This window comes from Phacochoerus africanus, chromosome 5, assembly GCF_016906955.1.
Source record: "Phacochoerus africanus isolate WHEZ1 chromosome 5, ROS_Pafr_v1, whole genome shotgun sequence".
Lineage (NCBI taxonomy): Eukaryota > Metazoa > Chordata > Mammalia > Artiodactyla > Suidae > Phacochoerus > Phacochoerus africanus.
Window position 1 is genome coordinate 59,453,931 of NC_062548.1, and position 11,203 is coordinate 59,465,133.

At 49.3% G+C, this 11,203-nt stretch overlaps 1 protein-coding gene across 7 annotated transcripts in view; it reads left to right on the plus strand.

Moving 5' to 3' along the window:
• The window catches only part of CRACDL (CRACD like), a 138,794-nt gene extending 131,208 nt beyond the window's left edge, over positions 1-7,586 (plus strand). For 5 of the 7 annotated variants that reach the window (XM_047781477.1, XM_047781476.1, XM_047781474.1 and 2 more), the window contains 3 exons: positions 4,415-4,587; positions 5,556-5,700; positions 6,773-7,586. In XM_047781477.1, the coding sequence (XP_047637433.1) occupies positions 4,415-4,587; positions 5,556-5,700; positions 6,773-6,915 (461 nt within the window). In that variant the 3' untranslated portion in view covers positions 6,916-7,586. The remainder of the gene's footprint in view (positions 1-4,414; positions 4,588-5,555; positions 5,701-6,772) is intronic. The other 2 variants (XM_047781473.1, XM_047781478.1) reach the window with 2 other exon arrangements.
• The last annotated feature ends 3,617 nt before the right edge of the window (positions 7,587-11,203 follow it).

Consider the following 11,203-nt stretch of genomic DNA (forward strand, 5'->3'; position numbering starts at 1 on the left):
CCAGCATAAAACCGGGGATGGACATGTTCTCTCCACGTACATTTAGTCTTGACCAAGTCACCCAGAGTATTTTGTTGACTGAGGCAGTAGATTTCAACCCCCATTAGAGCCCTGTCCCTGTCCCCCTGGCGTGCGGCAAAGGCCAACACTCGTGGAGCTTTGCTGAGGGGCAGCGTGGCCAGACATCAAAAGGAAGGAGCCAAGAGGAAGTGAAAGGACCCTTGAAGAAAAGCCCAGAAAGGGGATACAAGGAAGGAGGGGTTGGGAGTGAGGGATGAGAAATGCAGACTTTCTGGACAATATGCAGCCCCTGGTTGCCTTCTGTGTGCTGGGCAATCACTGGGGTCTCTGGACAGGAAATAAAATGTAGAATTACATTGTCGTCAATAGGCTAACATTAGAACTATACCTGGTATGAGTCTCTGCTGTGTGTGTTAAGTCAGTAAGAAGTTCCAACAACCAAAACCATGTAGCCGTGGGGTGGATGGCCAGCTAGCGGGTGAGTCTGGTGCCAGACAGGGGGCAGACATCTCAGGCCACTTACGGGGTGGGGGCTGTTGGAGGGGAAGAGCCTATCTAGCTAGGTGACCAGGGCAGGCTTCAGGGGGGAGGCAGCATCCAGGAGGCGACTTGGTGGCCACAAAGGGATGACCCTGAGATAGGGTATCCAGCCCCTTGTCACTTCCTCTTGGACTGTGGCCACAGCCTCTCCTTCCCTCCAGCCTTCCTCCTCCCCTCCAGCCTCCTCTCTCCTCCCCTTCAGCCTCCCTTGCCCCTACTCAGACTCACTTCCCACGCAACCTCCAGAGTGTGCTGGGTTTAAACCACCATGTAGACAAGAAGGCCAGGAAGACCCTCTCAGTTGGTCCAGCCTGCATTTGAGCCCCTCTGGCCTGGCCTGCTGACGGTGCCGCCTCCTGCCCTGTGCACCTGGGAGGCCTTTCCTTCCCCTTCTGTTCAGCCTAGAAGGTTCCTTCTCCAGGTCCCAACCTCAGACAGCATCCTCAGATCCTACTTACTGGTGTTACCCTGTGTCTACACAGCACATTGTGAACCGTAGCAGTTTCTGGTTTCCACCACGTGACTTGTTTGTGCCATTCTCCCCCACTGGACTTGGAGCTCTTTGAAGAAACAATTTTTTATTTTTCCTCCTTAGCATCTAACACAGTCCCTGCCCATAGCAAACAATGAGCGAATGAATGAATGAATGAGTGAGTGAGTGGGGAAGAAAGGAAGGAGGAGCAGGGGAGTAGAAATGTTGGGCTCTGGTTAAGAACAGAAGATAAGGGCCTTCCCATTGTGGCTCAGCGGAAACGAATCCGACTAGCCTCCATGAGGACACAGGTTCGATCCCTGGCCTCGATCAGTGGGTTAAGGATCCGGCATTGCTGTGCGCTATGGTGCAGATTGCAGATGAAGCTCGGATCCTGCGTTGCTGTTATCTGTGGTGTAGTCTGGCAGCTACAGCTCTGATTTGATCCCTGACCTGGGAACCTCCGTGTGGCACGCTGTGGCCCTAGAAAGACAAAAAAAAAAAAAAAAAAAAGAATAGCAAGTAGGGCTGGATTACACATTTGGAAGTGGACTGAGTATTGAGGTCAGGAGTGGAACCGAGACCATTTGGGGAAGAAGAGAGAGGCTGAGGGTCCGGAAGAGGAGGGATTCCAGGTTTAGGAGCAAGATTCTGGCAAGAGCCTAGAGAGGGAATGCCCAGGGTACAGGCCTGCAGAACAGGTCGTGTGGTCACATCTGAGTGGCAGGGGGTACAGCAGGCAGAGGATGAGGAGAAGCTTCGGACTGTGGTCCAGGGCTTGGGTGGATGGAGAGCATAGCGCTCCCATCATCTGGGTCCAGGATTAGCTGAGGACAGAGAAGAGCAGAGAACTGCAGCTCTGAGGGGGTGGCGAGGTGCCTGGAGACATTTTGCTTTGATTTTGCAAAGCAATGGGGAAGAGTTCAGTGGCCAAGGAAAGCCAGCTAGGGAGCAGGATTTGCAGGGGCCAAGGGCAGGCCAGTGCTCAGTGGAGCCCAAGGTTCTTCTCTACCCTGGCGGGAGAGGGAAGCTCACAGGGCGGTGGCTCTGTCCCTTGCCCTGCCTTTGTGACCAGAAGCCGAACCACATAGAGTTCATTCTAAACACTTCAGAGGAGTTCCTGTTGTGGCTCAGTGGAAACAAATCCGACTGGGAACCATAAGATTGCGGGTTCGATCCCGGGCCTCGTTCAGTGGGTTAAGGATCCGGTGTTGCTGTGAGCTGTGGTATAGTTCACAGACGAGGCTCAGATCTTGTGTTGCTATGGCTGTGGTGTAGGCTGGCAGCCATAGCTCCAATTAGACTCCTAGCCTGGGAACCTCCATATGCTGCAGGTGTGGCCCTAAAAAGCAAAAAAGAAAAAGAAAAAAAATAAACAGAGCAAGGTATGGCGTCCGTCAGGACATAAAGAATGAGGAGGCTGACTCCTCTCCTGATACCCCCAGGTGTGACCATGACATTGGTGTGGCCATGACACTGGTGTGCCCTGTGTAGCTGGGGGAGCAGGAAAGAGCCAGGCCAGGATCAACATCCATCTGTTTGGTGGGGTGGCGGGCAGATACTCAGAGAAGCCGTGGGGAACCCTTAGATCCAGGGTGCTTCCCAGAGACCTGTGAAGAGTTGCTTATTTCATCATTTGGTCTCCTTGAGGGGAAGAAAAAGCTAGCTTCACTTTTGTGTTGATGAAGATAATAAATGTTTATCATAGAAAATATGAAAATTCAGGGGTTTCCACCGTGGTGCAACAGGATCGCCGGCATTTGGGGAGTGCTGGGACCTGGGTTCCATCCCCCACCTGGCATAGCGGGGTTTTTTTGTTTTGTTTTTTTTGACATGTGACATCTTATTTTATTAAGCATAGAAATTAGAATTGAAATCAAGGCGTGAAGCATTCTTTGCTAAAATAAATCAGCAATCATTCCCTATAGGGTTGGAGCAGAAGTGAAGTTTCATCTTCTGAGCCCGCCCTTATGACATCTGACAATCAAATTCAAAGCAGGTGTAGCTTGTATCACCACAGCCTGTCCCTTCTAAGAGCGTCCTGCTTTTTGTCGCTATTATATGGGATTCTGATAAGAAGCACATGCTCTCCCAGTAGGGACTTCTGAAAATATTCAATAGAAATCACAAAAGCATGTAAAAAGGGCAAAAAACCCACTTGTTAGTTTGAATTTGCAGTGTGGAGTGCTGAGAGCTTGTTTCTCATGGGAGAGATGATTTGTCGTCCTGTCTGCTCTAGAGCACAGCTGACTGTTGTGTGTGCCAGTGGTCTCCCAGGCTGTAGCTCTCAGAGAGGGTCAGATTGAAACACATTAGTACTAACTAGGATTCAGTCCTCTTGACTGGAAGTCACAGCTGAACCTGACTTAGGGTTGGAGCCCAGGCCTACATCCGGCTCAGATCTGATCCCTGGCTCTGGAACTCCTTATGCTGCAGGGCGGCCACAAAGAAAAAAAAAAAAAAAGAAAAGAAAAGAAAAAAGAAAGAAAACACAGAAGAGTTGAAAGTCAAGGGTGCGGGAGAGGATAACGCACAGTTTTTCTGCCCAAAATAAGCACTGTGAATATGGAAGGAAATTCAGCCAAACATTCTGTTTTTCAAGGCATTATTTCTCTTCTCTCCCGAACGTCAAGGAAAACAGCTCTGGCTTAGTTTTGGTATCATTCTCCACAAGGGGAAGGTTGTGCTTCCAATTTTTAAAAGAAGGGAGGAAGCTAATTTTCCAGCTAATCGGGTATTGGGTAGTATGGACTAGTCCACAGTGACAAGACTATATTAAAGAAATCTAGATACTGAGTCTTATCATTCCATGACAGCTCCTGTAGGAAGAAGTTGGCTTTAAAAATGTGTGTATAGGAGCAGTTGCATTTAATTTTGTGTGGCTCAGATTGGAGGAGCATAATCCCTACAATTCTTTTTCTTTCTTCTTCTTCTTTTTTTTTTTTTTTTTTGGTCTTTTTAGGGCCACACCCTTGGCTTATGGAAGTTCCCAGGCTAGGGGTCGAACGAAGCTATAGCTGTTGGCCTACACCACAGCCACAGTGTCTCAGGATCTGAGCCGCATCTGTGACCTACAGCACAGCTCACGGAAACACCGGATCCTTAACCTGCTGAACAAGGCCAGGGATCAAACCCGTGCCCCTATGCATACTAGTCTGATTCGTTACTGCTGAGTCACAAGGGGAAACACCCCTTTGATTCATATTTAACTGAGAGAAAAAATCCCCCAAAGAAAAGTGCTGGTGTCACCAGGGAGGCCCCCAGACCTCCTTCCCCACCCCTGCCCCCCAGCCCCTGTGCAGGGATCTCTGGGCAGGAGAAGCCACAGCGGGGCTGAAGGTAACAAAGATCGTCCAGCATCACCTGTGTCTTTGCCCACAGAGAAGGCAGCAGGGCCTGGAGCCGACAGCCAGCCCGCGCCTCCCTGGGTCACCACGGGGCGGCAGAAGCGGCGAGGGGCCTCGGAGCAGACACCTAGCCAGGAGGACAAGCCTGGGGTGCGGACCTTGAAGTCTGAACCGGGAAGGCCAGCCAGGACACCAGAGAGAGCCCAGGTACTTGGAGCCAACACTCCCTGTCCCTGTGGACACAGAAGAGGGCAAGGCTGGGACACCGAGACGCCCCATGTCCTGCACAGTCATACAGGGATGTGATGACTGCTGCAGTCTGCCCTGTGCAGCTGCTGGGCAGTTAGGGAGGCCGAGAAGCCGCTTCCACAGTGGGGACGGCCCTCCGCTCCCAGCCTCCTAGGCAACATGCACCGCTCAGCATCTGGAGAAGAGTGAGGTTAAAATAACTTCTCAGTTGGATGCTAGGCGACCATGTCAACAGCTTCATCTCAACTCATTTTGAGGTGATGACGGAGCTCTGCTTTGGTCGCTGTGCTGGCTGCCCACAGGGCTGGAACCTGGGGCCCCCGTTGTAGTCCAGACTGAAAACAGCTTTCCCAAACCCAAATGACTGTGCATCGAAGCATGCTGAGACTCTCAGCTTTTGTGTTCCCCTCTAGCCAGGGTGCATCCCGAGGCCTGTCCCAGATGAGCCTGAGCTGGCAGGAGGACCTCCTTCCCTTCATTTTGACCGACATCGCAGTCAGACTGGTGCTTGAAACCCGCCCTGCAGGCCTGGGGAACTTACAAAAGATATATTCTCCCATAATCGTGGCCTCCACAATCAGACCAAGGGTCATAAGGGTTTCCAAATGATTTCCAATTGCAGTTCATTTTGCCTTTTACGGGGAGCCCTGTGTTCTGACATCTGGGGCAGAGGCCAGGGGTGGGGACAGGGCAGAAGCTATCCCTGTGCGTGCCTGGGAGAAGGCCCCGCAGAAGAAGGCCCCTCCAGCATCCTGGAGGCTGGACGGCAGTGAGCCCAAACCAGACCCCCACTCCCACCCCCCAAGAAAGTGCCAGCAGCTTTTGTCTCACTGGTGCAGAAGCTCATGGCTCACTGTCCTGGGTTGTGTTTGTCCCCATCTGAATCTCAGGTGATGGGACAGTGTGTCTTTCTCGTGCCCTAACAGGACTCCGTGAGGCAGGCCGACTTCGTCCGCAGCAAATCTTTCCTGATGGCCCCTGCCAAGCCCCTTGGGGACCAGAGGCAAGGGACAAAGCTCCGCCTCCAGGAGGGGCTGCAAAGAGGGATCTCCTTGTCCCATCAGAACTTGGGTATGAAACCTGAAAATTGTACCCAACACTTTGAAAGGCACTTCCGGTTTGTTCTGTTGTTTTCTGTTTGTTTTGTTTGTTTGTTTGTTTTAGGGCCCCACCTATAGCATATGGAAGTTCCCCCACTAGGGGTCGAATTGGAGCTGCAGCTGCCAGCCTACGCCACAGCCACAGCAACTCGGGATTGTTAACCCACTGAGCAGGCCAGGGATTGAACCTGCGTCCTCATAGATACTAGTCAGGTTCATTACCTCTGAGCCACAATGGGAACTCCCTGTTTTGTTTTTCTGAAATACTTGCTACGTTGATTTTTTTAAACAGCCTTTATTGAGATAATCATTTACGTGGCAAAAAAAAACCATCCATTTTAATCTTACAATTCAGTGAGTATATTTTGACAAGGAGTGTATATGTGGCTGACCAGGCTGAACAACCTTCACAGTCTAATTTTAGAGCATTGCCCTCACCCTAAAAAGCCACCTCATGCCCATTTCAAGTCACTCACCATTCCCAGCCCCAGCTCTAGGCAGCCACTAATCTATTTTTTGTCTCTCTTTGCCTTTCTTATAAATGGAATCATAAAATATGCGTTCTTTTGTATCTGGCTTCTTGCACTGAACATGATGTTTCTAGATTCATCTTTGTTGTTGCATGCATCTGTATTTTTATTTGGGGTCTTTTTTTTTTTTTTTGGTCTTCTTAAAGTCACACTTGTGGTGCTTGCGGCATATGGAGGTTCCCAGGCTAGGGGTTAAATCGGAGTTGAAGTTGCTGGCCTATACCACAGCCACCGCAACACAGGATCTGAGCTGCCTCAGCAACCTACACCACAGCTCATGGCAACACTGGATCCTTAACCCACTGAGCGAAGCCAAGGATCAAACCTGCATCCTTCATGGATGCTAGCCAGATTTGTTAATCACTGAACCATGACGGGAACTCCCCAAAGTCTTTTTATCACATAAGTGATTCGATTCCTAACTCCTCTTTCCATATAAAGGGGTTGTATGTTTTGAGTCCATGGTTAAGACCTTGTACCTGTATTTTAAAGGCTGTTCTGTCTTCTCTCCAGCAGCCCAGTCGGCAGTGATGATGGAGAAAGAGTTGCATCAGCTGAAGAGAGCCAGTTATGCCAGCACAGACCAGCCATCCTGGATGGAACTTGCCAGAAAGAAATCTCAAGCCTGGAGCGACATGCCCCAAATTATAAAATAGGTAGACCACGTGCTGTTAAAGAATGGCCACTACCTTGACAGGTCACTTCATTTAAAACTGCCACTAACTCAAGGCAAACAAACTGTGAAACTGAAGAGTGATTTTTATCATCAGGTTATGGGAGAGCGAGCTCAGGGAGGAGGAAGAAACCAGGCAAACAAGCTGGACAGACTCGTGGCCACAGGCCGGGGCCAGAGGTGCCCCAAGACAAGAACGCCATTGAACGGGGCCAGGAACAAGGTTCTGTGCCCAGAGGTATGAATGTGTCTTTCAGAATCCCCTTGATAAAGAGGGTACCGTCAGGGAAGCAGATGCAAATGGAACTCGGATACAGAACTTGGAAGCCGGGCAGGAGAAGGTATGTCTGTGCCTCCACCTGAGATGAGCTTGCGTCTCTGGCCGTTGTCCTGCCTTTGGAACCCGCCCTCTCCCTTCATGTTTACTGTTAGGCATGACGTTCATGGTAAAACAGGGATGCCGTTTCCAAGAGCAGCTATAAGACGGTCAGTTTTCCTGAAGGTAGCCCCTCTAAGAAGGAGTGGAAGGAACACAGCAGCGTTCGTCAGTTCAGAGACTGTGTCCAAAAACAATTTTTAAAATTTTCCACTCGGCGTCTGTGTCCTTCACTGTTGCACAATGCATTGCCTGTTCAATAAAAGGTTTCAAACATGCTTCCGTGATACGTGTGCGTATTATTTCAACTCATGATGAGAGAATGACCTCCTGCGGCTGAGTTAAACACCATGTGTGGAATTTCAAAGATGGATCTCATTTCAAATCTCAGCTGGGTCGGTTTTGCAGTTTGGATTTTGATGAGATTTTTTTTCCCCCCAATAATGTTTGGTGTTCGTTTTTTGGAATTCAGAAGATACTGTAGGTGTTGGCTCTTCACGACTGTTTGTACATGTTAAGAATATAAAATTTCCTTAAAAGCTGCAATTCTTTAGCATCTCCTTAATTTAACCTGCACATTTCTGTTGCAAACTAGGTTATCAGTGCATTAACCATAATGACCATCAATGGAGAACATGGATCAGCCGGCAGAGCAAGAGCGTGCTTTTGGGATCTTGGAATTGCTGTCTCTATTTTTAAAAACCTTTCCAATTTTCTCCTTTGAACAGACTAATATCCATGAAATATGTCTAGCCAGGGACACTGAGCCATCAGAACCAGTAAGACCTTGGAAGTTCCCTGGTGGCTCAGCAGGTTAAGGATCCAGCATTGTCACTGCAGCAGCTCAGGTCACTGTTGTGGCCCAGGTTCAATCCCTGGCCCTGGAACTTCTGCATGCTGTGGGCTGGGCCAAAACCCCCCAGTAAGATCTCACATATTTATAATTTGATATTATGTACCCTAAGTTTTGCTACTTTTGTTTTATTCTCCATCTTCATGAATAATTATTTTTTTTCTAGCTGTTAGAACTACACAAGTTGGTCAGGTCTATTTGTGTGGAAAAAGTCCTGGGATAGTTGTATTTTCCCTAACAAATTGATTAATTTCATTCTCTTAGAGAACATCAATATAGAATCTGAATATGGGAGTTCCCATCGTGGCGCAGCGGAAACAAATCTGTCTAGGAAGCATGAGGTTGTGGGTTTGATCCCTGGCTTTGCTCAGTGGGTTAAGGATCTGGTGTGGGTGTGGCTCTGGCGTAGGCTGGCAGCTGTAGCTCCAATTAGACCCCTAGCCTGGGAACCTTTGTATACCTTGGGCGCAGCCCTAAAGCAAAAAAAAAAAAAAAAAAGAATCTGAATATGCATCCAGCCTTGCACCAAAAGCTTAGGCATGAATAGCTTTAGCCAGAAAGAAAAAAAAAAAAAACCTGTGTTGGCTATTATTACCCAACACTATCTTTTCTTCTATTAGCAGAACATTTTAGATGAACAGTTTTAAGGCAGAAGATTTCACTGTAAGATTAAAAGTATTTAGCTCAGTTCTGTTCAAACAGAGGTTGATATTTTTTGAGTGTTTCAGGACTTGGTTTAATTCTCTCTGGCACCTGGTAAGTTAAGAAGGTAGAGGATTTTAGGATACTGGGAGAATTCACTGGGGTGGGAGAATGGTGGTCCGGCAGCTGCCACCCAACTCCCCTGCCCTGCACCCTGTGTGAAGGTCATGGCCCTCTTCCGTAACAAGAGGAGCTGAGACAGGCCAAACTTTGGAGCTGACGTGGGCAGTCTTGAGTGGCAGTGGAGATTGTAAAAGCCTGCAATGAATTGTCAGCCTTGGTTTTCCTAAGAAGAAAGACAAGCGATTACCTTTCTCTGCCCAGGCCCTGCTCTGAGTGCTTCACATCTATTATTTGTAATCGTCTCCACAGTCCTTTGGAGATAAGTACCAAGCTTCCTCTTTGCAGGTGAGGAAACAGAGGTGCTTAATTGATATTAAGGTCACCTGTCCAAGATCTGCTAGCAGAGCACCTGGTAAGTGGCCCAGGCCCTGAGCTTTTAAACTCTGCCCTCCAGTGAATCTCCATTTTTTAAAAAGCGCTAGTGTGGAGGTGAGTCTGTGTCCTCAAAGGTGTAACACAGACAAGAGAGCAGTAAAATTGACCTTGATGGCTCCCACGTGGCTATGGACTGAGTTTTTATGTCTCCCCAGAATTCATAGGTTAAATCCTAATGCCCAACGCAATTGTACTAGGAGGTGGGGCTTTGGGGAGGTGAATAGGTCATGAGGACAGAGCCCTCAGGAAGAGATTCATGCCCTTATGACAGAGACCCCAGAGAGCCGCTCCTGCCATGTGAGGACACCATGAGAAGATGGCCATCGGCAGCCAGAAAGGGGACTCTCACCTCTGCTCGCACCTGGAACTTGGACTCCCTAGCCTCCAGAACTGTGAGAAACAAATTTCTGTGATTTATAAGCCATTCTGTTCCAGCAGCCCCAACTGACCAAGACCTAGGTTGCAGAGACAAGGGTACCTCACAATGCATCCCAGGATGACCACTGGCTCTCCTACCCTCAGTTCCTTCAAGGGACTAGAGAGAGTGTCAGGGTCCTTTGTACTTTTTTTTTTTTTTTTTTTTTTGCTTTTTAGGGCCACACCCACAGCATATGGAGGTTCCCAGGCTAGGGGTCGAATCGGAGCTGCGGTTGCCGGCCTACGCCACAGCCACAGCAACTTGGGATCCAAGCCACAACTTCGGGCAGCTTGTAGCAAGGCTGAATCCTTAATCCACCAAGCAGCGCCTAGGATCAAACCCATATCTACATGGATACTAGTCGGGTTCTTAACCTGCTGAGCCACAACAGGAACTGCCCTTTATAATTTTTTTAATCACCAGCACCTGTGAGGTGAGGCGTTGCCGTCATCCTTTTGCTTCATTTCAGCTGTGTGTGGGTCCTCTACCAGGGCCTGGGGCACCCCGATGAGCAAATGGGCAACCTGCATTCCATTATGGGGGCCTCACTGAGGTCATCACCCTGAAAAGGGAGAAAAAAAGGGGGAAAATAGCATTAAGTGCAACCGTGAGCCTGAAACAGACTTGGGTGAGGCAGAAAGGCTCCTTGGGACTGGGCGGTCCCCTCCTTGGGACAGGGTCTGCACAAGGGACAACCTAATTGTGAACATGAACCAGCCACGCAGAGATCAGGGGAGGACACTCCAGGAAGAGGGAACTGCTCCACCAAGGCCCAGGCCCTTGTGCTGGCACATCCAGAAGCGGAGTAGCTGGCAGGGGTGGGGCACGGGGAAGGAGCAGGGGCACCAGGGAGCAGACCACGTGGTCCAGGTGCTGCAGGAGGCTGGTGAATGGGGGCGATGGGAAGGGATGTATTTACATTTTAGGAAGATGGTTGTAGACGATGGGTGAGAATGGATTGTGTGTGGACACAGGTGGAAGCAGGAAGTGAGAAGGCCTTTGCCTTCTATGTGGGGTCAAGGTGGTCTGGTCTAGAGTAACAGTGGAGTTGCAGAGAAGTGGATGGATTCAAAATGCTTTTAAGAGGGGGGCTTATGTGTTCCTGTTGGGGCTCAGTGGGTTGAGAAGAACCGCTCTTGGTGATCTCCAGCGCAGCAGGCCCACCTTGGCCCCTCACAGTCCCATGCCACTCCAGGCAGCCTAACAGGATCTCTTCAAGACAATGCAGTTATTTCGCTGAGGGGAATTTCGATGAATAACATTTTCTTCACTTCCTTCGAGCCTCTCCAGATGTTCGAAGAAAGAGAGCATGGACTTATTTTCACCCCACAGGGAACAGACCAGAACCAGAAGTGAAAGTTCAAGAGAAGGACAAATGAAGAAATATCTTAATTAACAGGGCGGGATGCCCCATCAGGAGTGAG